This window comes from Marmota marmota, unplaced genomic scaffold (genome assembly GCF_001458135.2).
Source record: "Marmota marmota marmota unplaced genomic scaffold, marMar, whole genome shotgun sequence".
NCBI classification, from domain to species: Eukaryota; Metazoa; Chordata; class Mammalia; order Rodentia; family Sciuridae; genus Marmota; species Marmota marmota.
Genome location: NW_026000168.1, coordinates 13,703,951 through 13,731,720, shown reverse-complemented (window position 1 = coordinate 13,731,720; position 27,770 = coordinate 13,703,951). Strand labels below are relative to the sequence as shown.

At 34.9% G+C, this 27,770-nt stretch overlaps 1 protein-coding gene across 2 annotated transcripts in view; it reads left to right on the top strand.

Annotated features, from left to right (window-relative positions):
- The window catches only part of Rad18 (RAD18 E3 ubiquitin protein ligase), a 96,366-nt gene that overhangs the window by 18,602 nt on the left and 49,994 nt on the right, over window positions 1-27,770 (top strand). For both annotated transcript variants that reach the window (XM_015494957.2, XM_048787055.1), the window contains 5 exons: window positions 6,202-6,539; window positions 8,704-8,803; window positions 12,824-13,008; window positions 25,259-25,335; window positions 26,595-26,655. In XM_015494957.2, coding sequence (XP_015350443.1) covers window positions 6,202-6,539; window positions 8,704-8,803; window positions 12,824-13,008; window positions 25,259-25,335; window positions 26,595-26,655 — 761 coding nt within the window. The remainder of the gene's footprint in view (window positions 1-6,201; window positions 6,540-8,703; window positions 8,804-12,823; window positions 13,009-25,258; window positions 25,336-26,594; window positions 26,656-27,770) is intronic.

Below are 27,770 nucleotides of genomic sequence, written 5' to 3'. Positions count from 1 at the left end.
GTTAGATCATGCTTAAAATCATCCAGAGGTGGCTCCCTGTGTTTGACAGCTATATTATAACAACAAAATACCATAAAGAGAAAACATTTATTTTGGTTTGCAGTTTTGGAGGTTCCAGTCCAAGATTGGGAGGCCCCCATTGATTTAGGCCTCTAGTGAGAGCAATATATCATATTGGAGAACGCATGTTGGAACAAGTGCTCATGTCTTGAACTAGGAAACAGAGGACAGGAGACTTATGGGGATAAATCTAGTTAAAGATATAAATCTGGAAGCCATGAATATACAAATGGCATTTAAAACCAGGAGACATTTTGTAATTCATATACTATAAGATGAGCTGGGTGAAAATATTAAAATCCCTTTGAGGGTATATCTTTAATGACCTCTGATTAGGCTCAACCTCTTAAATTTTCACAGCACCTTGAGAACCAAGCTTTGAATAAATGGATCTTAGGGGAACATTTAACATCCAAACTTAGCATTTTCCAACTCATTTGGAGCAAAAGCCTAAGTAAGACCTCTGGTTCCTATGTAGTCTTGCTTTCTCTTTTGCCCTTGTTTATTTGCTTCCAGGCTTTCTTGCGTTTTCTCAAACATTTTAATTATACTCTGACCCTAAGCCTTGTGCTTTCTGTTGCTCCTAGATGAACCGATGTTTCCCCAGAGGGCCAAGTGGTTTAAATCTCCCACTTTCTTTTTTGTTTCTTCAGGGTCATCTCAATGGGATATTCTGTGGCTTAGTGGTAGAGCACTTTCCTAGCATGTGCAAGGCCCTTAGGTTCAATTCCTAACACCACAAAAAAAGGGAAAAAAAAAATCAAGCTGTTTTTCTCATACTACACTTCATTTAAAAAAAAGTATACAAGAATGCATGCGCGCGCACACACACACACACACACACACACACACACACATCTCAGGTTTTGTTTTGCCAGCCCAATCATTAAATTTTGATAACTGCATACACTTATGTAGTCATCATGCAGCCACAGGTATACCCCTACCCAAAAGACCCTTATCATAATAAGCTTCTTGAGGGACACCTCCCCACCATAATTAAACTTCTTGTCAGCAAGATTTTACAAAGAGTGACAACAATATTTCTGCAGAGAGCTCAATGTGGTTTGAAGCTTCCTCTTTCTTGTCAATGCCAAGTTTGAGACCAAAGGTATGATAGACTCTGTCTTGAGAGCTTGGTGTATAAAAATTATTGTTTCTATTTTCTTGATAAAAACTTGTGAAACCTCTGTCTGACCTAAAATATGGGACAAAGAGTACCTGCCATGTAACCACCCACTGTTATGTAACCCTTCCCAATGCGTATAAATTTCAAAGAATTTCTAGACTCAGGGTTCCGAGATTTTTAGGTATTAGCCCCTTTGGACTGCTGTCGCTTAAATAAACCTGCTTCCTGAAAATTCCTTGGGCGTCCAGCCTCATCTATCTTACATCAGTCACAGTCAGGATTTAGAACATTTTAAAATGTTTCCTCAGAAATTTCCTTTATTCTGTTATTCTGTTGTTAGTTAATCCGTACCTCTGTGGGCAATGACCATGCAATTTTCTTTTTTATTTATTTATTTTATTTTTTATTTTTTTTTTACCATGCAATTTTCTATCATCGGATTATTTTTAAACTCCAGTAACTAAAATCATGGTATTCTTTTCTTTCACTTCATACACTGCTCATGTTATTCATCCCTGAGGTTGTGTGGGTTGGTGTTCACACTGTTTATTGCTGAATAGTTCCTTTGTGTATACTCTTTGCCCATCCACCTATCCATGGTTTTGAGTTGTTTCTAGCTTATGATTGTTGTGAAGAAAGCTGCATGAATATTTGTTTGTATTCTTTGCATATTTTCCAATGAGGTTGTACTACATCCAGCAGTAGCGTATGGGAGTTTCAGTCATTCTACATCGTGGTTAATGTTTGGTGTCATCAGGTCTATTAAGCATTCTATAGAGTATGAAGTGTAGTAGCTCATTGTGATTTTACTTAGTATTTCCTGATGACTAATGTACCTTTTCATAAGCTTTTATGTGTTTTGCATGTCTTCATGGTTTTTGTCTAGTTTTAAAATTTATTATTGACTTGTATGAGTTCTTCACATGTTTTTGCCAAATATGTTACATTTTTCCTTCCCTTATCTATGGCTTGCCTTTTAATTTTCTTAAGGGTTTCTTTTGATGAGTCAATGTTTTCATTTTGATGAAGTTAATTTTCTCTCTCATGAATTAGTGCTTTTTAAATCCTGCCTAAGAATCTTTGCCTATTACAAGAACTTTTGATACATTTTCTTATAGAATTATTGTAGTTTAACTTTTATGTGTAGGTCTGTGAACCTATTCAAGTTAATTTGGGGATCTAATGGAAGTAAGGGTCAGGTTTCATTTTTTCCTCAACAAATATTCAGTTGTATCAGCACCACTTATTAAAAGGCCCACTAGATTGCCAAGTGATTATATTTATGGATATATTTCTTGACATATTATGTTCTGTATTCTTTTTGTCTCTCTGTAAACTAATACTTGCAGTGTCTTTAATACTGTAGTTATACTGTAAGTTCTTAAAATCTGGTAGTTTGGGTTCTCTAACTTCATTCTTTTTCAAGACTGCTGGCATTCTAGGGCCTTTTTATTTCCATATAAATTTTAGAATGAGCATAACATTTCCATTCTTCCAAAATGTCTTATATTTTAAATGGTATTGCAGAATCTATAAATAAAAGTGGGAAAAATGGATATTTTAACATTGTTGAGTCCTCTCAACTGTGGACATATCTCTTCATTTATTTAGGCTTTTCTTTATTATTTCTATAAGTAGCATTTTGTAGTTTTCAGAATACAGGTTTTATGCATTTTTGTTAAGTTTATTCACAGGTGTTTAATATTTTTGATGGTACTTTTTTAAAAATATATTTTTTTAGTTGTAGATGTACATAATACCTTTATTTTGTTTTTATGTGGTGCTGGGGATTGAGCCTAGTGCTTCACATGTGCAAAGCTAGCACTCTACCACTGAGCTACAACCGCAACCCTTTTTGATGGTACTTGGAGTGGTATTTTAAGATTTTATTTTCTGTTTGCTAATGTATAGGTATATTAGTGTTTGTCTGTTGACATCATAACTAGAATGTACTTGTTGTAATTGTGAAAATGTACTTGTTGGTTCTAGCTTCTTATAGATTCTTTTAAATTTTCTATGTACATAATCATTTCATCTGCAAATGAAAATTTTTTTCTCTTTTTCCAATCTGTGTGCCCTTCATATTCCCCTTCTTGCCCCCACCCGTTTCTTTTTGTCTTGTCATTAAGCTAGGTCCTCTAATACAATTTAAGAAGCTGGTGGTTGTCTTATTTTTAGAGTTAGAGGAGGAGACGTTCAGTATTTAACTTATGATTGGTATTAGCTTTAAGTTTTTTTGACAGTAGTCTTTTATCAGATAAAAATATTTACTTCTGTTTCTGGTTTTCTCGAATGTGTTTATTATAAATTGATGTTATTTATTTATTTTTAAATTCTGGGGATCAAACCAGGGCCTCATACACAGTCTACCATTGAGCTACACCCTCAGCCCTGGGCATTACATTTAAAAAAATTTTTTTTTTTAAATTCTGGGCATTAAATTTTATCAAATGCTTTTTCTATATTTATAGAGATGATTATATAGCTTTATACTTTATTTTGCTCATGTAAATTTCATTTATTGATTTTTTTTTGTATTCTTGGAATAAATCCCACTTGGTTATGATACATTATATACATATTTTGAAAATTTATCAGTAGATTTTATTTGTGAATATTTCATTTAAACTATTGTATCTGTGCTCAATGAAAGATTCTTGAACTATAATTTTTTCTTCCTAAAATGTGCATATCTGATTTTATCAATTTGAGTTGGGAAATATTTCCCCATTTCTATTTTCTGAATGATTTTGTGCAATGTTGATATTATTTTTTCCTTAAATATTTGGTAAAATTCACCAGTGAAAATATGTGGGCCTAGAGTTTTCTTCATAGGAAGGTTTTTAATTATAGCTTTACTTTCTGTAATTGCTAAGAAGGACTCTTCTTTTTCTTTTTCTTCCATTGTCAAGTGGGGTTTTCTTCTTCTTTTTTGTTTTTTTGGTATTGGGGATTAAACCCAGGTGTGCTTAACCACTAAGCCATATCCCCAGCCCTTTTTATTTTTCATTTTGAGACAGTCTTGCTAAATTGCTTAGGGCCTCACTAAGTTGCTGAGGCTACCCTTAACCTTAGATCTATTGCCTCAGTCTTTCAAGTTGCTAGGATTATAGGCAAATTGCTGGGGTTACAGGTGTGCACCACCACACCTGGCTTCCTTTGTCACTTTTAATGAATAATGTTTTTCAAGGAATTTATCCATTTTATATAAAATTTCTAATTTATATTATAAAATATTTATGATCTTACCTAGTGATCTTAATTTCTGTAGTATTTGTAATGATGTGTCCTTTTAATTCTTTGTTTTGGTAATTTGTATTTTCATTCTTTTTTTGGTATTTAATTTTGGTAGAGATTTAATGATTTTGTTAATTTTTTTTTTAAAAAAATCAACTTTTGGCCTTGCTCATTTTCTCTTGAATGTCTCTTTTCTATTTTACTTGTCTCTGTTATTAAATCCTTCCTTGTTAGCATTTAATTGCTGTTCATTTCCTAAGCTTTTAAATTAGAAGCTCATAATATTGATTTTAATCTATTAAAAATTTCCTTCTAGAGACTGTTTTGGCAAACTCCCATGAAATCATTCAACTCACTATTTTCTAGTTTCCACTATGATTTGATCAGTTGGGTAAATACTATTTGTTTTTCTGTCTTTTCCACTCTTTGTGTTTCAGTTTAGATATTTTCTGTTGACCTGCTTTCAAATTTACTACTACCATCTTTTGCTATCTCTTATTATATCCATCCAACTTAGATAAACTATTTTGTAATGATAGAGTGTTCATTTTTTTTAAATTGATATAAAGTTTTCTTTCATAATGTAGTTTTTCATCCATTTATCTGTGTTTCCTCTGTAACATATTTATCATAGTTCTTTGGAATGCTGCTTTTTGGATCACTTCTGATCTACTGCTATTGAATATTTTATCTCTTTGCTAATGGCTATTTTTTCTTGCTTCTTTGCATGTCTAGTAATTTTTAAATGTGTGTCGAACATTGTTGACAAAATATAGAAGTTGCAAATTATCTTCCTTTGAAATATATTGAATTTTGTTAGGACAGTTAAATTGCCAGCTCTTCACCTTTGTTCTATCAAGATCTGGTAGTGTTCTCTTAGATTGTTCTGTTTAATTTTGTTTACATGTATCCAGTGTGGTCCATTTTCCTAATGTGTGATCTTTGTGGAATTTCACTGGAATGGTCTTCATGAACGCCTCTCTGCTTTGATTGGGCACAAACACTGATGACATTGTAGCCTTGACCTTTGAAATCTCAATTTACTAGTGTCTGTTTCCTACCAGGTAGTCTGTGGTTTTGTTTGATTTTTCAACCTAGAGATGGTCACAACTGGATGAGAATTTCTGAGCAAATTTCTGGGTTTCCTTCTCATGACTTAAACATGCCAAGCACCCTAGCCTCTGTCCTACCTACCCTGTTTGGATTTGAATTTAGTACCCTATTCCCAGAAAATGCTTCCAAGGTACAATCTTGGGGGAACACTGACTGGATCACTTCATGTGTCTCTTCTCTCTCAGAGATCTCAGTTTTATATTGATTACACTCCAGTGCCTATAACAAATTTGTCCAGATTTTAAAGTTATTTACCATTGGAGAATAAAACTTGCATAAGCTTTTCTCCATGACCAGAACCCGACGAAATCTTGCCATTTCCTTTTGTAGACATATCAACTACATTTAAAAAAAAAATTTTTAGTTGTAGATGTACACATTACCTTATTTTATTTAATTTATGTGATGCTGAGGATCAACCCCAGTGCCTAACACGTTCCAGGCAAGCAGTCTACTACCGAACCACAACTCCTGCCCTTTTAAGTTAGATTTTTTTTACTTCAAGTTTTATTCTAGAAGAAACATTTTGGTTTGATTATGGTTATGGTGTAAGCTTCATATTTCAGAAAAATAAGTGTTAATTGGGAAAACAGCGCATGTCAGTCCATTTATTATACATAAATTGATATCTTAATTATCTGTTGTGTTTTTTATGTTTCCAGGAATCATTTGTTGCAGTTTGCTTTAGAATCACCACCCATATCTCCTGCTTCTTCCTCTTCTAAGAAACTTGCTGTCAAAGTACATACTCCTGGAGGTTACCGACATTCTTTAAAGCAGGGGAGCAGATTAATGGACAATTTCTTGGTTAGAGAAACTAATGGTTCTACATCAGAGTTGTCAATGAAAGAAAATGACATTAAATTCAGCCCTCAGAAAGAGGCAAGCACTTCTCTGGAGACTAAAGCAGCATGTTTTATGGGAAAGACAGCCCTTGGCTTCTCAGATACTAATGGTCATGAGATACCCTCTACGTCCACTTTGAAGCAAGTTTCTAAAGGTGGGAAATTATTTTTATGTGTATTTTCTTATTTAGTGGAAATATTCTCATTCATATGACAGAAGAATAAATAGACAGCAGTTTTTAGGGGGAAGGATTGGGAAGATATAAACCAGATTTTACTTTATAATCTCAGAGATTGATGTAGTGGGTACTTTTATGTATATTTGTTTTTTCTTTCTCATGGAGTAGAAATTCAGCCTGATTTCTTAAAAACAACAATAACAACTAACAATTACAAAAAAGAAAGAAACAATTTAATTAGTTCCTACTTCAGCCTCACAGTAACTTTGTTTCTCATTTTTAAATCCCCCACCCCCATTTAACATACAAGTTTCAATTTAATCTCTAAGAGCTGTTTTTGTCTTCTTATACCATTGTTTGAATACCTGCCTCCATGATGTTTTGCCTGTCATTTAAAGCCTTTGATGATTTGGTTTCTACTGTAGCCATTCCACCTTATTTTTTATCTTTCTCTCTCTCGTAGAAACCCATTTCAAGCCAAGCTGATCTCCTCATTCTTCCTCCAATATAGCCAGGGATTGGCAAACTGCATTTCCAAGACCAAATCTACCTTGTCACCTATTTCTGTAAATAAAGGTTTACCGGAACACAGCCATGTCCATTTGTTTACAGATTGACTGCTTTCATGCTGCAGTGAAGGAGTTGCATACTGGTGACAAAGGCCATACTGACTTGGAAAGCCTTAATTCTTTACTACCTAGCCTTTGCTAAGAATGTTTGGAGACCCCTGTTCTACACATTTTTAAACTGTCCAGATTCTAAACTACTCATTGATTAGGGTTAGACAACATCCATATCTCACAGCCCTGAAAACACTTGTTTTCCAGCCATTTTGTTTACTGTTTGCTTATCTGTTTGATGAATATATTGCTTTGTTTAACCTTTTGTTTTCTATGTTTTTTCTTACCAGTGAAATTTGGAGCACCTTTTAGGCAGAAATAGACTTAGACATCTTCAGTAAACCTATGCCACCCACAGTGCAAGGCTGTTAGTGTTTTTTAAAGTTAGATAAATTAGAATTAATTTATTAGTTAATTGATTTATTTCTTAAGGGAATATAAATTTTCACTTAAATTTCCTAGTATGTTTTATCTTCAGTCTTTTTTACCAGTTGTTTTTACTGTATTTTTTTTAAGCTTGATTGCTAATTTAGTTTTTGCTTCACAGAACCTTTTTTCCAAATGAAATCTTATAATGAACCATAACATAAAATTGGCCATGATCTATTAAAAGTAAGGACAGAGGACCTAGAAATTGTGATGCTCTGTCACAACATTACCTTCCCTGCTTTAGTCCACTGTATCCATAATGGCTTCTAAGTCTTGAGATTCCTCCACAGATCCTTTCAACTCCATGAAGAAACTTGAGAATGATTGTATTTAATAATTTTAACATTACATACGGAATTATAAATGAGAAGTAAATTAGCAAATTTGTAAGCACTGTCAAAATTGTATAGTATTTGATCTTATCCAGTAAATGCATTAATCCAACTGTACTTACCTGCTCACTTGCCCCAGGCCAGTTATGTCTCCCTGTAGTTGATGTTGATTGCTTCTGTGCTAACCAGGGATGCTCCTAAGGATTGGGAAAAACAGAAGATTTGTTTTATAGTTTGGTCATACTTTGGTAGAAAAGATTTAATGAAAGCTTTTCCTTTTTTGGTACTGGGTATTGAAACTGGAGTACCTTACCACTAAACTATATCCCCAGTTTTTTTTCCTTTTTATTTCTTATTTTGAGAGAGGATCTTGTGAAGTTGCTAAGACTGGCCTGAACTTGTGATCCTTCTGCCTCAACCTCCCCAGTTGCTTGTATGATAGGTGTATGCAACTGCGCCTAACAACCAGAGCATTTTCTAATAAACCAATTTCCAGCCTATGTTCAGTCTTTAAGCCTGGGATTCTGATTTGTGACTTCCCACAATGTAGTTCTTACCCATTAACCAGTCTGTCCTGCTGATGTTGCCCTCTTGGGTCATTCCTTTTCTCTTTTGCTTTTGTAAGTTCATGTTAAATTGGGATTATGTTTTGTTTTTTTGTTTTTTTTTTAAATCTTAATTGCTGAAAGAACCAGCACATATATATTTTTACCCCTTCTACAGATAGTAAATTCTGTGTTTCTCTTTTTAAAAATACAGTGGATTGTCCTGTTTGCGGGGTTAGCATTCTGGAAAACCACATCAATAAACACTTAGACAGCTGTTTATCACGTGAAGAGAAGAAGGAAAGCCTCAGAAGGTAAGAAAGTTGAGCATAACCCAAGCTACTTTAGTTATGTGCTTTTTGTGGTTCATAAACCTGAAGAAACGGTTCATATTCATTTCATCCCAGTGACCAGTTGTATTCTCCCTCCCATTATTCTTTAATTCTGTTGATCAGAATCTCCATCCTTCTCCTTTTGTTCCTCCCTGAGTTCCTACTTTGCCAAATATAGTTATTTTGAATATGTAGCTACTGAATTTTTTACTTGAGAAATTAGTAACTTAAAATTCATTTCTTTTTAATCTCTTTTCTTCTTAGACTTTTAGAACTCCATAAAATCCTATGATTTAAACAAGTAAGGCTAAACTTTGAACATTGACCACATGAAGTCTTTCTTTTTTTTTTTTTTGTCCTTAGGATGCTCAAAAGTTGTAGAAATTTACATCAAGCCTTTTTAAAAATTTATTTTTGGACCAGGCATTTATGTACACATGTAAAAATGGTGAAAAAGAATATGTGTGAAACATGATGTCCTCCCCTCCAATCTGCCCAGTTGACAAACTAGTAAGTTGTCAGCTCAGTATTTGTCCCCAACTACTATGTTATTCTGCCTCCTTTATACATCAAAGTAATAGTAATTTCTTAAACTCGTCCACTACTTTCACACATATAAGTTATTTAGGAATGAAATTTTAATTGAAATTAAATTGCAGGATATTAAGAAACCAGTGGCTGATGAAGATAATGAGGAAGCAGAAGCTGCAAATTAGATGAGTCTGATGATGAAGGGAACAAGAGCAATGAGATGGTAGTTGAGAGAAAGAATGAACAGCAAGATCAAGGAATGATTCTTTTAAAAATAGAGGTTATTTAAATCTTTAGTCTCTTTGCTTCCACTGTCTCCAGGGAGAGAACAGATGATAAATGGAACAAAGTGGTGAGTACTAAAGATCAAGAGTCTAGTAATGAAGTTATCCTGGGCCTTGTGAAACGTCTCTTTGGAAACTTTTAGGAAGAAAGGCAGAGAAAATAGGTGTAATTTTGTGAGCTTTGGAAAGATGGAGAAGGATACAATGATTGGTAAGAAGTAGGGATGAATAGAATGATGGGCCCTTAAGTTTGATCTGTTTTGAAGGACTTGGAAGAGTATTTTCCAAATACCACATTAATAAGGCAGGGCCATCTTACTGCTTTTTATAATTAAAAGTAAAAAATGTGTCACTTAATTTTCACATTTGGAGTGAATGCAGGTTCTGGGGGAAAGTTATATATTATAACTTTATATTATAAATATAAAGTTATATTTCTGTAAGTTATAACACAAAGTGTTATAACTTAACACTGGGTATCATAAAGTTCAGTGGTGTTTTGTTAATTTACAGTGGGGGGGCAAATATAAGACAATCTGTGTGCACAGATTGTTAGTGAGGTTGCTTAGTTAGTGAGGATTTATGAGACTGGACAGTCCCATGGATTGTTTCCTATAAGCCATGAGAGTCTAATGACCTTTTTTAGAAGTGTTTCTTCCTTAAGAATGATTATAGAAGCTGAGGATTTTCTCCTTAAAGAGTGAGGAATCAACATTGATAATTCTGTTTGAATTCCTCTTTTTCTAGATGCATTTATCATATTCATTTATGTCTGCCTCTGTCAATTTATGGAAAGATGGGCTTATCCATGTGTAATTAGTGGTTCCAGATCCTGCTCCACAGAATCCTGGAGTCCTGCCAGTTGGTCCATAGTACAACTTAGAAGCACTGTGTATTGCATTACCCTCTTAGTGTACTGAGGCTGCTGAAAGTCCTACCTTATAGATAACTTCTGGGTTTTATCCTCATAACTCACATTTTACAGAATTGGTCAGACACATTTATGGGAGCATTTAGCTGAATCTGTCTTTACTTCCTGTCCTGGGGTTTTGTCACATAGAGGAGTCTCTGCTTATTTTTCAGTTTCATCCTCTGCACCCAGATCATCTCCCAGATATGAATGACAACCCTTAACTCATTCTATATAAAATCATCTCCTAGTTGATTCAAAGACTATACCTTTTCATATCCTCAGATTCTGAGCCCTTTAAGTGCATTACTCAGTTTTATCAAGTCATAGAAGAAGGATTAATGTCATTTTCATGTTTGAGGAAACATTTATCATGTTTTATATTTTAAAATTCTAGACAGAAATAGTTGATCTCTGGTGGTGCTTTTCATTGTAAATTCCAGTGAATAGTACGATTTATTATTATAATTTTTTATGTTATAAATTAGACATTTATCTTTGATAAAATGAGTGTTTTAGATAGGAATCAATGTGAATTATTCCTTCCTGATGCTTGTTATAAATGCCTGTAAAATGATTCATCTGTTGCTACCTACTGTGATATAGTTAAGTAGTTATCTCTGGCTTTTAGATTTTATTAATAGAGCCTAAAAGAAATGGTTTAGTCAGGAAATGGCACTATTGGTTCATAAAGACATCTGTGGTTATTTTTGTATTTTTGACTGTAATATTTCTCTAAGTGTGACCTTTGCACCATGTGTACCAGGTGGATCTGGGGGAACCTTGCTGAAAGTATAGACTTTAAACTTCCACTTCAGACCTGAACCACATGAGTAGTTGTTGCGAAGGGGATTGAGAATCTGCATTTTAACCAAGCCCTCCTTCCAGGGGAATCTGAGGGAGGCACAACTTTTGTGAACTAGTTCTATGCAGATCCTTTGTAAACTCTTGCTTTTTGGATAAACCTGTTACTCTCCAGTTCCTATTAATTTTTACCTGAACCTTTTCTGTTCTCATTTTGAAATGACTGCGGTTATAATAACCACTTCAAAAACATACTAAGCACCTAATTACCATCAAGCTGAATGAGGGGCTGTACTCAGGGAGTCATGCTATAATCAGATAAAATGGATTAAAACTCACTAAGGAGTTCCTGTTTATGAAGATTGTCTCAAGTCAAGATTGATGTTTGTAGGCAAGCTTGAATTGTAGTCTGTTTTAAGAAATAATGTTTTCTTTTGGGGCAAAGAGTAGAGAAGGTAATATAACATGGCTTTGTTATACTTAAAATTATTATCAGTGTATTTATTATATAAATAGATTGAAAAATGAGAAGCCAGATGGTAATTTTCCTAATGCATTTTTTTATAAGGCCTTATGTGTTTATTAACATAAATACTTGAAGAGGACAGAAGCTTTTTTTTTTTAATCATTGTTTTCCTTTGTGTTCTTTGAAGATTATTGCTCACTGTCCAACTTTCTGAATTTGTTTTTCAGTGGCAGTAATGAGCTGAGTAAAGGTGACAGTTCCCCTTTTATTTATCTAGTCCTTTTCAAAACAATTGTTTAATGTCTGAGGGGCACGTTTGTCTGTTTATCAGAATGTTTTCTAGAGAAGCTATTTGTAATAATAAATCCTTATACCCACAGCCTAACTCTCAATAGTGTTTATATTATAATCATTTGACATAATTGGTTTTTATAGGAACTTTGCATGGAAACCATGGGTAAATTTTAGGAAAAGCATGCTTTAAAGAGAATTGATCAGGGGCTGGGGATGTGGCTCAAGCGGTAGCGCCCTCGCCTGGCATGCGTGCGGCCCGGGTTCGATCCTCAGCACCACATACAAAGATGTTGTGTCCGCCGAAAACTAAAAAATAAATATTAAAAAAAAAAAAAAAAGAGAATTGATCAGGCCTACATAAGTGTGATTCTAAGTGAAATTCTCATAACATTGAGTCCATAAACCTTCCATATAAGCTTTCTGAGTCTTCATCTTTAGACCTGACCTCTTTCTGAGACCTAAGTCTTACTTCAGGAGCTGCCTGGATTTCTCTATCTGAACATTGCTGGCACCTCAGGGGCACCATTGTCAAACACCGTCAACTTTTCCACAAACTAAATTCTTCTCTTTCCTCTCATTATTGTAATGTGTCTACTGTTCTCCCAGTCACCCATGTGTTGAGTCAGAAGATAAATTATTGTTTTACATGAAAGCATTTGATAATATTCACAGTAATCCTCAGGGAACTTTTTTTTTTTCCTTTGCCTTTTCAGTTTTGTTAACAAAAGGAAGCCACTGCCCAAAACGGTGTATAACTTGCTCTCTGATCGTGATTTAAAGAAAAAACTAAAACAGCATGGATTGTCTACTCAAGGAAATAAACAGCAGCTTATTAAAAGGCATCAAGAATTTGTACACATGTACAATGCCCAATGTGATGCTTTGCATCCTAAATCAGGTAAAGTAGTAAAATAATGAGTTATGCTTATCATCTGGGTAAAACACTTCTGTGTAGCTCAGATATTAAAAACCATAAAGAAAAAAATTTTAGTGAGTACATTTTTGGTAATAGATAAGATATGCAAATTTATTCCTTCAAATGATACCTAGAGATTACTACAATAAGCTAGCCTTTTTCTCAGCCTGTCTCCTAATCCCCAAGTCCCCATTCTCAGAGACAGCACTGTTACCAGGTTCTTAGGCATTTTTCAGATAGCATGGTGGTGAAGAGTGGATCTGGAGATACTGGACTACTGTCCCAGTTCTTCAGCTCTGTGGCTGGGTGACTCTGGGCAAATTACTTGCTATCTATGTACCTCAGTTTTCTCATCCATAAAAGAATGGTTATGATACTATATATCCCCTCCTGTGTGTCTCATTTTGGATATTCACTTGCATCCTTTAAAATACCCTTCATAGTAAACTAGTAAATGTGTTTCTCTGAGTTCTGTGAGCTGCTCCTGCAAATAATCAAACTTGAGGAAGTGTTACCAGACCCAAGCCTGCCTGCCTGTTACTAGAAAACCAATACCGGGGAAAGGAGAGCTGGTGGGAAAGGAATCAGGTTTTGTCAAGAGCTGGCACCCTGAGAAGATGGGGGAGCTATCATGCTCCGAAGAAGTGTTAGGGAACTCATTTATGCAAAAAGAGATGGAAAGGAGGTACAGGAGGCATTCTGGGTGGGGTCTTTGTCATCTAGGGCATGTTGTCAACCTCAACCTAGTCTGACTGCAACATGGCTATCTTGACCTCTGAGTCTAGTTTGTATAATTCTTTAGGTAAACATATTAATTTTTGCAAGTTAAACTTCACAGAAAACCTATATGCTTTGTGTTAGTTGCTGCATAGGACTAAAGAGTAAGAAGAGTTAAACATTAGAATGTAATCTGAAGGTCACTAGATGTTCTAGGTTCTGTAAATCTAAAGAAAGATTATTTAGCAGGTAACCTTTTAATCACTTTGGGGTGGCTTTCCTTTAGACTTTAGGATGCTGAGCAAAGGGAAGCGAATCAAAAGTAAGTCTGCCAAGGACAACTGGCAGAGGGACAGCATTATCACTGTCACAACTGGATTGTGCAAACCCTGGTTAGTCAAAAGCACTAGTGAACAACCTGTGGCTTATGATTGGCATTGGAAGCATACAAGAGACAGTCTTGTGGCACAGAGCCCTTGTCTCGTGGGGTCTGATGCTCTTTCAAGGTAGATAATGAGGGAATTGAATTGAGCATATAGCTGGTATCTTTTGAAGGATTGCTTGCTTGCATGGTATATGAGGGGAAATCGCCACACATCTTGTTTCAGAAGTATGAGAGTATAGTGTGAGACAGTAAGTTTCTTTTTTCCTTATTTTATTTTGTAGATGGACAGCATGCCTTTATTTAATTTTTTATGCAGTGCTAAGGATTGAACTAGTGCTTCATATATGCTAGGCAAGTGCTCTGCCGCGAGCTACAGCCCCAGCCCCTGAATTTCTTTTTCTGCTGTACACACACAAAAACAAACAAACAAAAAACAACAACAACAAAAAACTTTTATTTTTCGTCATCATCTAGTTTGCCATATGCATCTTTAACTTATTATAGTCTACCTTCAAATAATATATTACTTCATGTTCTTCATGTGTAAGGGAAGGATCCTACAACTTCCATTCTTTTTATTATTGTCATAGATTTTTCTTCTGTTTATGTTTAAAACTCCTTAATACCTTTTGCTTTAAGCTGTCACTTTTTCTTTTTGATATAATAAAAAGTAATTGGACATTGTGGCACATTTCTGTAATCCCAGCTGCTTGGGAGGCTGAGGAAGGAGGATTGTAAGTTCAAGGCTAGCCAGGGCAATTTAGCACAACCTATCTCAAAATAAGAGATAAAAAGTTATGGGGATGTAGTTCAGTGGCAGAGTGTGTGAATCCGTGGGTTCAGTCCTGGTCCTTAAAAAAAAAAAAAAAGTCTACCTACGTATTTACCATTTCTAGCATTCTGAATTTCTTTTTGTAGATTTAGACTTCCATCCACTGTCATTTTTTTTCCCTGAAAAATTTAGTCACTATTTCTTGTAATGCACATATATTGTTGAGACAGATTCTCTCAGCTTTTGTTTATCTGAAATGGTCTTAATTTTGCATTCTTTTTTTTTTTTTTAAGTGTGTGTGTGTGAGAAAAATGCTCTACCACTGATTGACATCCCCAGCCCTTTTTTATTTTGAGATATGGTTTTGCTAAGTTGCCCAGGCTGGCCTTGAACTTGTGATGTGATCTTCCTTAGCTTCTGAAGTAGCTGGGACTATAGGCATGTGCTTAAAAATTATTTTGTTCAGAAATGATACTGAATTTGTAGGAAAGCTGAAAGGGTGTCATAAAGAACATATGTATACCCTTTATACAAAATGCCCCACTTGCTCTTTACTTATAGTTTCTATCTCTTTTTCTCTGTTGGTATGTGTGTGGGTGTGCATATATTCACACATACATTTATCTTCTTCATTAATTAATTAATTTTATTTAGGTATATATGACAGCAGAATGCATTTTGATTCATTGTATACAATTGCAGCACAACTTCTCATTTCTCTGGTTGTACACGATGTAACGTCACACCACATGTACAGTCATACATGTACCCAGGGTAATGATGTCCATCTCATTCCACCGTCTTTCCTGCCCCCATGCCTCCTCCCCACTCCTCCCTCCCCTTTGCCCAATCCGAGTTCCTCTATTTTTCATATCCCGCCCCCCCCAATTATGGATCAGCAGCCTTAAATCAGAGAGAATATTCAGCCTTTGTTTTTTTTTTGGGGATTGACAACTTCACTTAGCACGATATTCTACAACTCTATCCATTTACCTGCAAATGCCATAATTTTATTCTCTTTTAATGCTGGGTGATATTCAATTTTGTATATATACCACAGTTTCTTTATCCATTCATCTATTAAAGGGCATCTAGATTGCTTCCACAGTTATAGCTATTGTGAGTTGGGCTTCTGTAAATGTTGATGTGGCTGCCTTACTAGAGTATGCTGATTTTAAGTCCTTTAGGTTTAGACTGAGGAGTGGGATAGCTAGGTCAAATACTAAGTTTTCCAAGGAATCTCTAAATCTTATGAGAATAAATTGCATAACCTGGTCTCTTCACCTCTAAATACTTAATTGTGTATTTTCTTGGGTGGGTGAGGGGATAGTATTTATTGTTGCTGTACAGTTATCAGTTTCAGTGAATTTAGCTTTCTTGGAATACTCTAATTTATCATCTCTGTTCCAGTTGCTTCAGTGGATCCAATAATGGCCTTTATGGATTTTTTTTTTTTGTTCACTGCAGGATGTGATCCAGTTTTGGATCACTTATTGCATTTAGTTGTATTATCTTTTCAAACTCTTTCAGTGTGAAACAATTAGTCTTTCATGACATTAGCCTTTAAAAAAAAAAACTGTCTTTGGTGTTTGTGTGTGTGTGTGTGTGTTGCTAAATACAGTGGTTCTCCTTTTGGATTTGTGTTTACTGTTTTCTTATAATTTCATCGAGGTTGTACATTCATGGCCAAAAACTATGTAAGTGACTGTCACTTCTAGGGATGCTTGGCACTTATGAGCCCATCTTTGTGATATTAATTTAATAACTTGGTCAGTGTCTCCATTGTGTATGTTGTTTTCCCTCTTACTAGTGAGAAATCTATAGAGAGATAACCATTCTCTACCTTATTAATGTTTCACATGTGTATTTAGCTTCCTGTGGTAACTTACCTGACCGAGTCTTTTCTGTGATAGTTATGAAATGATTTCCCAGCTCCATCACTCCCTTCACATTTGCCAGTTGGCACTTGTTTTGATTCTGAAAACAAGAGCCTTTCCTCTACCTTGTTTCCCACCCCCACTTCATTTGTTATGGATGTGGATCCACAGATTTATAGCTTCTTACCATTCCTGGTTATTGTGGTGTTTGTAGTTTTTCAGATTTGACCAGTAGGAGGACTTCATACTGATTCCTAGTCCTCTTAACACGCATCCATTGCTTTTATTGCCATTTCCTTCTTTATGGCATAGTAAAATATTACAGCCTAATCTTGTCCTTCCACATCCCAGCCCTGGAATTAGCCATTTCTCTGAGGAGCTCTGAGAAACCAAGATGTAGCTACCAGCTATGCTTCTAGGCTTTGCAGATAGAGTTTGGGAGTGTGTGTGTGTACATATGTATACATATATATGCATATGGACAGATGGATACATACATAAATGCACATGTGTGCACACATTTATAACATGTATATGGATGCATGTAAATCCATTTACACTTACCATGTTTTTAGAGATCATGAGAATACACCAAAACCTCTACTTTTAGTCCAACCCTTCAGGGTTCTTTACTTTTCTCTAATCTGTGTTTTTCCTTTTTTTCTTTCTTTTTTTTTAAATTTTTTTTTTTTAGAGAGAGAGAATTTTAATATTTATTTTTTAGTTTTTGGCGGACACAACATCTTTGTTTGTATGTGGTGCTGAGGATCGAACCCGGGCTACACGCATGCCAGGCGAGCGGGCTACCACTTGAGCCACAACCCCAGCCCATTGTTTTTCCTTTTTTTTCTAGTCAGAATCATCCCTTTTACGAGAATCAAAACTTTTTCTAATTTGTTATTTATTTGATATATAGTGAGGCTTACTTGTTTTACTTTATATCCAACTTTTGTTGTTATTATTTACTTCCCTCTTGAAATTATAAAATATAAATAACTTGAATGTGTAACATTGAAACCACTGAAAATATATATTTTTGCAGTGGACCATCTGCTGTCATGAAGTATGACAGAGTTGCAGCATCGTTTTCTTTTGTTTGAAGAGGGTTCCTAATCTTTTGTTGGATCATTTTATGATGGTAGCTTTAAAATTCCTGTCAGATAATTCCAACAACTGAGTTATCCTGGTTCTTAGCATGACAAGTTTTTTTTTTTTTTTTTTTAATTTTATCCTGGAAATTCTGAGTGTTTTAGAATGGGACTTAGAACCTATTTAATTATTGTACATAGTAGGAAATCACCTTGTTGGGGTTTAGCCTACTTAGTGGGCTGAGTGTGACAGTTTAGTCTCCAGAGCTTTGCAGTGTTACTCTGGTCTTTGTTTAATTGTAATCTAGAGGCCACTTGGAGAATGTGGTGTTCCATACTGTGGTTTAGTTCTTAAGCCTCTTGGCAAACTGAATTGTATAGTTTTACATGTGAATCAGTCAGGAGTGCACTAGGATTTCTTGGGTAGGTGTAAAGAATTCTCTTCTGCATATTCATTCTCTTTGGGCTCCTCCCCTTCTTTGAGAGTGAAGATACCACATGCCACTGCCAGGTCCAGGGTAGAAATCTCCATTCTTCCCTAGGCTTTCACTGACACTGTGTTGGTTGGGGAGGAAAGCTGGCCCCAGGCCTCCTGCTACCTCTGTAAGCCCACACTCCCTGTTTGTTCTGTGATGGTACTGCTGGGGGCCGGGAGTATCAGCAGTGTTTAGCTTGGTAGGTGAGGTATTGTCAAAAAGATTTCTAGATACTTTCTTTCACAGTCTTCTGCTTAGAGAGAGTAGATTTTCCTTTGGACTTTTTTTGTCAGTGCTTATTGATAGTTCCAGCTTAGTATGTGATATATAGAAGATAAAATGAAAATGCAGGGAGTTCAGTTCTGCATCTTTTCTCAAATTGAGGTTCTCAGCAGTCCCTCATTTTTTTTTTTCAGTTTTTAAATTTTAATTTGTTATATATGACAGCAGAATACATTATAATTCATACTACACATATAGACCACAATTTTTCATATCTCCTGGTTGTACACAAAGTAGAGTCATACAATTTGTGTCTTCATATATGTACTTAGGGTAATGATGTCCATCTCGTTTCACCATCTTTCCTATCCCCATTCCCCCCTCCCTTTTTTTCCCTTCCCCTTTCCCCTTTGCCCTATCTAGAATTCATCTAATCTTCCCAAGCCCCCCACCCCTGCCACATTATGGATCAGTAGCCTTAAATCAGAGAAAACATTTGGCATTTGTTTTTTTTGGGATTGGCTAACTTCACTTAGCATTATCTTCTCCAACTCCATCCATTTACCTGCAAATGCCATGATTTTGTTCTCATTTAATGCTGAATAATATTCCATTGTGTGTATATGCCACTTTTTTTTTTTTATCCATCCATCTACTGAAGGGTGTCTACGTTGGTTCCACAGTTTAGATATTGTGAATTGTGCTGCTATAAACATTGATGTTACTGTGTCTCTGTAGTATGCTGTTTTTAAAAATCCTTTGGGTATAGACCGAGGAGTGGGATAGCTGGGTCAGATACTGGTTCCATTCCCAGTTTTCTAAGGATTCTCCATACTGCTTTCCATATTGGCTGCACCAATTTGCAGTCCCATCAGCAATGTACGAGTGTGCCTTTTTCCCCCACATCCTCTCAACACTTATTGTTATTTGTATTTTTTTTTAAAGAGAGAGTGAGAGAGGGAGGGAGAGAGAGAGAATTTTTTTAATATTTATTATTTAGTTTTCGGCGGACACAACATCTTTGTTTTTTTGTACGTGGTGCTGAGGATCGAACCCGGGCTGCACGCATGCCAGGCCAGCGCGCTACCGGTTGAGCCACATCCCCAGCCCCTGTTATTTGTATTCTTACCAGCTGCCATTCTGACTGGAGTGAGTAGTTTTGATTTGCATTTCTCTAATTGCTAGAGATGTTGAACATTTTTTCATATATTTGTTGATCAATTGTATATCTTCTTCTGTGAAATGTCTGTTAAGTTCCTTGACCCATTTATTGACTAGGTTATTTATTTTTTTGGTGTTAAGATTTTTGAGTTCTTTATATATCCTTGAGATGAATGCTCTATCTGACTTGCGTGTGGTAAGAATTTGTTCCCAAATTGTAGGCTCTCTATTCACCTGATTGTTTCTTTTGCTGAGCAGAAGTTTTTAGTTTGAATCCATCCCATTTGTTGATTCTTGATATTAATTCTTGTGCTATAGGAGTCTTATTAAGGAAGTTGGGGCCTAATCTGACATGATAGAGATTTGGCCTAATTTGTCTTCTAATAGACACAGTGTCTCTGGTTTAATTTCTAGGTCCATGATCCACTTTGAGTTTTGTGCATGGTGAGAGATAGAGGTTTAATTTCATTTTGTTGCATATGGATTTCCAGTTTTCCCAGCACCATTTGTTGAAGAGGCTATCTTTTCTCCAATGTACGTTTTTGGCGCCTTTGTCTAATATAGGATAACTGTAATTATGTGGGTTAGTAATGCTAAAGAAAGAAATTAAATAACACCTTAGAAGATGGAAAAATCTACTTTGTTCTTTTTAGGCAGAATTAATATTGTCAAAATGACCATACTACCAAAAGCACTATACAGATTTAATGCAATTCTGATCAAAACCCCAGTGACATTCCTCATAGAAATAGAAAAAGCAGTCATGAAACTCATCTGGAAAAATAAGAGACCCAGAATTGCTAAAGCAGTCCTTAGCAAGAAGAGTGAAGGTGGCATCACTTGAATACCAGACCTTAAACTATACTACAGAGGTAAAGTAACAAAAATGACATGGTATTGGCACCAAAATAGCAGTCCATCTTTGTACCTTTCAGTGTTCTCTTAAAATTGTTGTATCCAAGGTAGTTGTCTTTAGTGGGGAAGAAGAGGGAGAAATGAGTCTAGCCTATCTTGTTTGGAATCAGGAGTTCTTTTTCATGTGTTTCTAATTTCTGTCATAGGTGTATGCACATTTAGGATTATTGCATCTTCTTGGTGAATTGACTTGTTTTTCACTTGAATTTTACTCTTTACCCCTGATAACATTGATTGTTCTGAAGCCAGTTGTGCTAATACAGCTATTCTAGGCTTCTTTGCATTAGTGTTTACATGATACATCTCTGTCCATACTTTTATTTCTAATCTGTCTTTTTATTTAAAATAGGTTTTTGTTGCAATTTGGTCTTGTTCTTTTTAAAATCCAGTCTGACTTTGTTTTTGTCTTTTATTTGGTTCTTTTAGACCATTCATGTTTAATGTAATTATTGATGGAGTTGGCTTAAATTTAACATCTTGCTAAATTTTTTTTCTTCTGTCTGCTTTTGGTCTTTTAATCATTTTTTTAAAGCTGTCTTTTTGTTGATTTAGCATTTCTTATTGTTCCACTTTATTTTTACAGTTGGCTTAGTATTTCTTTTTTCAAAAAATGTGGTCACTCTACGGTTTGCAATATATATCCTTAGTTACAGTCTACCTTTAAATAGCATATAGCTTGCTTCAGTTGTTTATTAAATGTTTTAACAGTGTATTCTCAGTTCTTAATTTTTTGTGCGATTGAATCACATTGCTATTGTTTTCCTAGCAAACAGATAATTTGTTTTAGAGGAGTTAAAAAGAAAAATGCACATTTTACGTTTACCTTTATGATTGCCGTTTCCAGTAGTTTGTTTATTGTAGAGATCAGTTTCTGGTTCTTCTGCTTAAAGAACTTCCTTTAATATGTTTTGTAGTAGAGGACTGCTAATAAATTCCTGTCTGTTTGTGGTTGTCTCAGAATTTTTTTTTTTTTAATTTAACATCTTGCTAATTTTTTTTCTTCTGTTTAACTTTTGAAAGATACCTTCATTGTTATAGAAATCTAAATTAGTAAACTTTTTTTGGGTCAGTGCTTTAAAAATGTTACTGCATTATTTTCTGCTTGGAATAGTTTCTGATTAGAGATGTGATGTAATTGTGGATGTTTTTTATGTAATATACTTTTCCCCTTCTGGCTTCAAGATTTTATGTGGGTACACGTTGTTGTTTGTTTTTGTATTTGTTTTATTTTGTATTAATGTTCTTTGACTGTTTTGCATTTGTAATTTGGTGTCTTTCATTATATTTGGCAAGTTCTAGACATTAGGTTTTCAACTATTTCTTTTTTTCTCTTCATTTCTTTGGGATTTCTATTACATTTGTTTTATTCTTCTGCTATTGTCCCACAGGTTAGATGCTTTGTTTGTTGTGGATTCTCTCTATTTTCAGATTGGATAATACCAATCCCATTTCAGGTTCATTATTTTTCCCCGTAAGTATTTCAAATTATCCTGTTACTTTTTCTTTTTAAATCTAGCATTTTTATTTATTTTACTATTATTTTGTTGGTACTGGGGATTGAACCCAGGGCATTTAACCTTGAGCCACATCCCCATCCCTTTTTATTTTTTATTTTGAGACAGGGTCTAACTAAATTGCTGAGGCTGACTTTGAAATTGCAGTCCTCTAGCTTCAGCCTCTCAAGTCACTGGGATTATAGGCATGCACACTGTGCCTGGCTATTTTATTCTTTTTTTTTTTTTTTTTTTAAATTTTTGTTTTTTAGTTGTTGATAGTCCTTTATTTATTTTACATAGTGCTGAGAATCGAACCCAGTGCCTCACACATGCCAGGCAAGTACTCTACCGCTGAGCCCCAACCCTAGCCCTATTTTATTCTTTTTTAAGGAAAGAATTTCTACTGATACACTTTCTACTGAAATGCTCCATTTGTTCATATTATTTGTCTTTTTCCACTAGATCTTTAGTGTATTATTAATTGTTATTTTGTATCCCATGTCTTATAATTTTAATATCTTGATGCAATCTGAGTTTGTTTTCTTATTACTGTTACAAGTCTTTGTTGAAAGCCAGACTTTATATGTAAGAATGTAAGAATCTGAATACTGAAGTATTATATAGTATTTGTGCCTAGAAGTAGATGTGTCTCTTCTTCTGCTAGGTCTTTATTACTTGGGATTCTTCAAATTTAGTCTATACTTGTACTTGGTTTGGATTTTGTTGTTGCTATGGTTACCGTCAGAGCAACATAATTTTCACATTTCTTGAGAACTCCCTTGTAGCTTATGTTGGTGGGTGAGTTGTCATTAATTTTTTTTTTAATGTGTCTACCATGCATAACTGAGGTTTCCCCTGTGATCCTGTACCTTATGTTCATTTCTTTCCCAGTGGTGGAGGAAGCTTGCTGTTGCTTGTCTCTTGGAGCCTGCTCAGTTCTTGGCTCAGAGCAAGGGGCCCTTCTCTGTTGTACTGATTCAGACCATGTCTCAGGCAGGCCCTTTGATTCTGGTCCCAGGGGTAGGGTTCTCAGTTACCAGTACCACCCACAGTGGTGTAGTGGTCTTCTAGTTTGGGCCTGGAGTGGGATTTTGACCCTTTTGCGGGGGTAGAGGTTTTTGTCTGTGGTTATTTGCTTACTTTCCCCAACAGTAGTAGGGATTTACTTGTATTCTGAGGGCAACAGTTTTGCTGATCCTTTTCCAGTGGTTTAGTCCTTTCATTTCTTAAGGGATAAAGATTTAGTTGGGACTTCATCTCTGTCCTGCACTGTGGGTCTCTTCTTTCCCATGCCTGAATCTGGAGGGAGAATTTTTTCTTATCTATATTTCCCCAGTGAAAGACAGACTGGATACTCCTGAGTAGAAAACAGCCTGCATTGCATGTGATGGGCCTTGTGTTTAAGCCCCCCTGGGCTTTAATCTTCCTGGAAGCCCACCTTTGTTTGGCCTTTTGCAATTCATCAAAAAGTTTAACTAAAATCCTCTTACTCAAAGGAAGGGTAGTCCCAGTTTTTCTCCTGTACACTGTATTGTGTTCACTGGTGCTTATGACCCCACCCTACCTACCCCAGGCACCTCTCTTGTCTTAGGTTTCAGGCTAGTTGGTGATTTTAGATCTAATGAAGTAAAAAACAATTGTGGTTTTATAGATTATGAGCTTTTTCTTTCCATTAGGGTTAGAGTGACTCTGTTTCCAACTCTCTACATCCTAAAAAGAATCGGAACTCTCTCTGAAAGAGATGGAAGGAAGCTCCTAAATTGTAACTAATCCTAAGATCTTTTTGTTAAAACCTTAGAAGAGGGTACGCTGGATGTTCTCTGTCTTGAATTGATGAATTGGATAGAATGCATATGGTTCTTTTGCTTTCCTATATTACCTACCTTGACTTAGTAGCTTTAGAAAGGAGAGAAGTGCTAGCAGAGAAAGGTACTATTTACATTGTTTTTACCGGTCTTACTATATTAGGGAGGCAGAAAGTACATCTCAGTGCTTGGAAAACACTCAGCTGCTTGCTTTCTTAGATGATTCTCTTAAGGTTTGTGATTTTTTTTTTTTTTTTTTTTAAAGAAACTTTAGTAGGGATTAGTTCAAGCCTATATAGAAGTAAAGAGTATACTGGTTTCCCTCATATATCTACTGCACAATTTAAGCAATTATCAAACTACCCTCAAGTTCTTTTTCATCTACCATTTTCAATTCCCCCCACCGGTGGATTATTTGAAGCAAATTCCAGACATATATTATCTTTCATACGTAAATGAGCATAAGAGATTGTAGATTCTTATTCCTATCATATGTACCTTGGTTTTAATTTTTAATACATTGATTTTGGATGCAGAAGGACAGCATTTACAAATTCTATACTCTTTACATTCAAATGTGTGACAGAGTGTATTCCAGATCTCTCTGATATGTATAATTAGTAATTATACCTATAGGTAAAGGTTCTAGAAATAGAATTTTTTCCTTTGGTATTTGTAGACTTTTTCTCTCTTTGAAAAGTAACCTGTTGTACTACATTTAACATATTGGAGTTTGAGCAGGTAGCCCCTAGGAATTGAAAACATACAAATAAATGAATCTTCGTATTCCACTGGGATTATTGTTTATGCCTATGCATTCAAAGGAAAAAACAAAATTATTTGACTTTTCTTTTGGTTATACTTTGAACTGTGTTATACTAAAACTGTGTTTTAATTTCATGTTATATTTTTTTAACCTAGGTTGAAATGATATTAGGCTTAGAAAAATTGCAAGAATAGAACAGAGGTATAGCCGGGGATGGTGGTACATGCCTGCGTTCGTGCCTGTAATCGCAGGGGATTGGGAGGCTGAGGCAGGAGGATTGCAAGTTCAAAGCCAGACTCAGGAAAATTGAGGTGCTAACTACTCAGTGAGACCCTGTCTCTAAATAAAATACAAAGAAGGGGGCGGGGGGCTGGGGATGTGGCTCAGTAGTCCAGTGTCCCTGAATTTAACCTCTAGTGCCAAAAAACAACAACAACAACAACAGAGATATATCCATCACCCAGCTTCCTCTAGTGTTAACAACTTTCATACCTATAGCACATCAATCAAAACCATGTGATTAACAATGATTATATGTTCTTATTTTAACAGCTGCTGAAATAGTCCAGGAACTTGAAAACATGGAAAAGACCAGGATGCGTCTTGAAGCAAGTAAACTCAACGAAAGTGTAAGTTGATGGTCTATTTCAGTGTCTGGTTAGAAATAAGGGGAAGAGAAGTTTAATACCTACCAAAATTAAAGCCAGCCATTTTAAAATTATTTAGTAGGAGATATACTAGACTACATTTAATATATAAGATTTACTTGCAGAACATTTTAGCATGGATTCAATTATGTTTAGTAGACTTTAACACAGAATGCAATCCAAAGTAGAATTTGTTCATGAGCTGGAGTTCTGAGGAAAAAGCCCATGCTTTTGCATAATGGAGCTTTGATATTGGCCCAATCACATTTGAACAATTATTTAATCTCTGTGGCCTTCAGGATCTTCATCTGTAAAACTAAGTGGCTGAACATGACTTCTAAGATCCTCTTTTAACTCTGAAATTATGGAATCCTGTGATTAATTATATCTATAGAGATGTTAAGTAATTACAAGAGTTTATAAGAATTAGGTGTTCTACAAAGCTTTTGAGGGAGTCAGAAACATAAAAATTTTCACTGTTGCCTTCTTTTAGCTTTGTGGCTTAACATTTGAGGAAAGGATATCAAAGAAGAAAACGGTCACTTTGTCCTGTGACTATGGAGGAGGTGTTTGGGTCTCTCTCAAGTAGATTTTTCTAGACCCTTGGTAATGTCTTTGTAAGGAAGGCAATGATCTTAGGGAAGTAAGTTTATACCCAGGTAATAGAGAAAATGGGATTTCTATGCTCTTTATTATTATTGCCTTTGTGCTAATTGTAAATGGAGATTGTGATGAATTATGTAGGTAAGTTTCTGAGATTTTAAAAGTAGAATAAGAAATTTAACACATTAAGTCTTGTGTTAATTTCATTTTCTCTACATATGATTTTTCTAATATAATCTGGAGAATTTAGGTTAGAAAGGAAAGAAGGCAGATAAGAAGGTGTGTCTTATTAATGATCAGCTAAATGTCTCCAGTCTTCTAGTTTCTAATATTACCTGTTGCATTAATGAGAGTGGAAAATGAGATGTTGAAAATAGGAAATTTATTGGATTGTTTTGTTAATACTTTCTTTATTATAATGGGATCAGTGTTGCATTTGCTACTGATGAGAAAAAAGTAATGAGTATAATGAATACTATTTATATCATCAAAGGAAACACGTAAGAATTGTTCTTAATCTATGTAAAACAGAGATAAGAGATTATTTTCCTTTAAATACATTGGAGAATTTAAAGTTTGTAGTATTTCCATTTTTGTCATTTTGGGGGAAATTTTAAAGATTTTTCTGATTATTTTAGGTAATGGTTTTTACGAAGGACCAAACAGAAAAGGAAATAGATGAAATTCACAGTAAATATCGTAAGTTGTACAAAGTTTTCTTTATTTGCAAAGAACTTGGGTTGATTGTTTTTATCTTAAGTAAATTTTAAAAACTGTTTTATGTTAATGTTCAATACAACTTTTGTTAATATTACTTCAAAGACTGAATTTTAGTTGTTTACTCAGTGACCTTCTTTTGTACTCAATGAACCTGCTTTTTGATTTATGACACTAGCTTTGAGTTAATCACTAAACACTTTGCAAATACTAATTAGTTCTCTAAAAACATCTCTGTGAGAAGATGAGACTAGCTTGAGAACATTCCTGACTCTCTCCTGTCCTCAGGCCTTTAATAAAAATTCTTCTGTAAGAAATTTCAACACTTCTATAGCTTGCAAATTGTGCCAAAAATAGTTTTCATTTTATTCTTAACACCTCCGAACTTTATCACTTTCTTTTCCTTAAATGGTCTTTTTATATATCTTTCCCAGGCTAACACCATTCTGTTTTTCTCAATTGAATATTCTTTGTTCCCTTGGTTGTTTTCTTTCAATAGCTAAGCCAGGGAACCTGCCTAGAATCAGGTGGGCAGGATTTGGTCTCTCAAACTGCATAAGAAGGAAGCAATCTCCTCAGATGGCTCCAACTATGTGCATGTATGAATATAACATTTTGAATCCCACTATTATGTATAATTATAATGTACCAATAAAAAAGAAATAAGCAAATGTTAAATTGTAAATGAATAAATATAAAAAAGAAAAGTGGTACAGTCTGATCAAACTGGGGAGAAGCAGCTAGATTGTTTCTCCACTGGTCCTACAGAAACTGTTAAAAGTGGTAGAAACAAAAACCAGGTTTACACATGTAGATTTAGCTAGCCTTACAGTTTAATCATATATTTTAATTTGTGTGAGTCTCCAAGTAGGTTATTGATATATCTTCTTCTTGTAAACATTTTGTTAATGTTTTATATGCATGTAGTTTTAAAAAATCAGATATATCTATGAGGCCTAAACCATCAATTTCATCTCTCTTCCAGCAACAACCTGCCTCCTATCCCATAAGGTGACAGCTATTATGCCTTTGGTTAAAAAAAAAAAAAAAAAATATATATATATATATATATATATATATATATATGTAAAAGATTA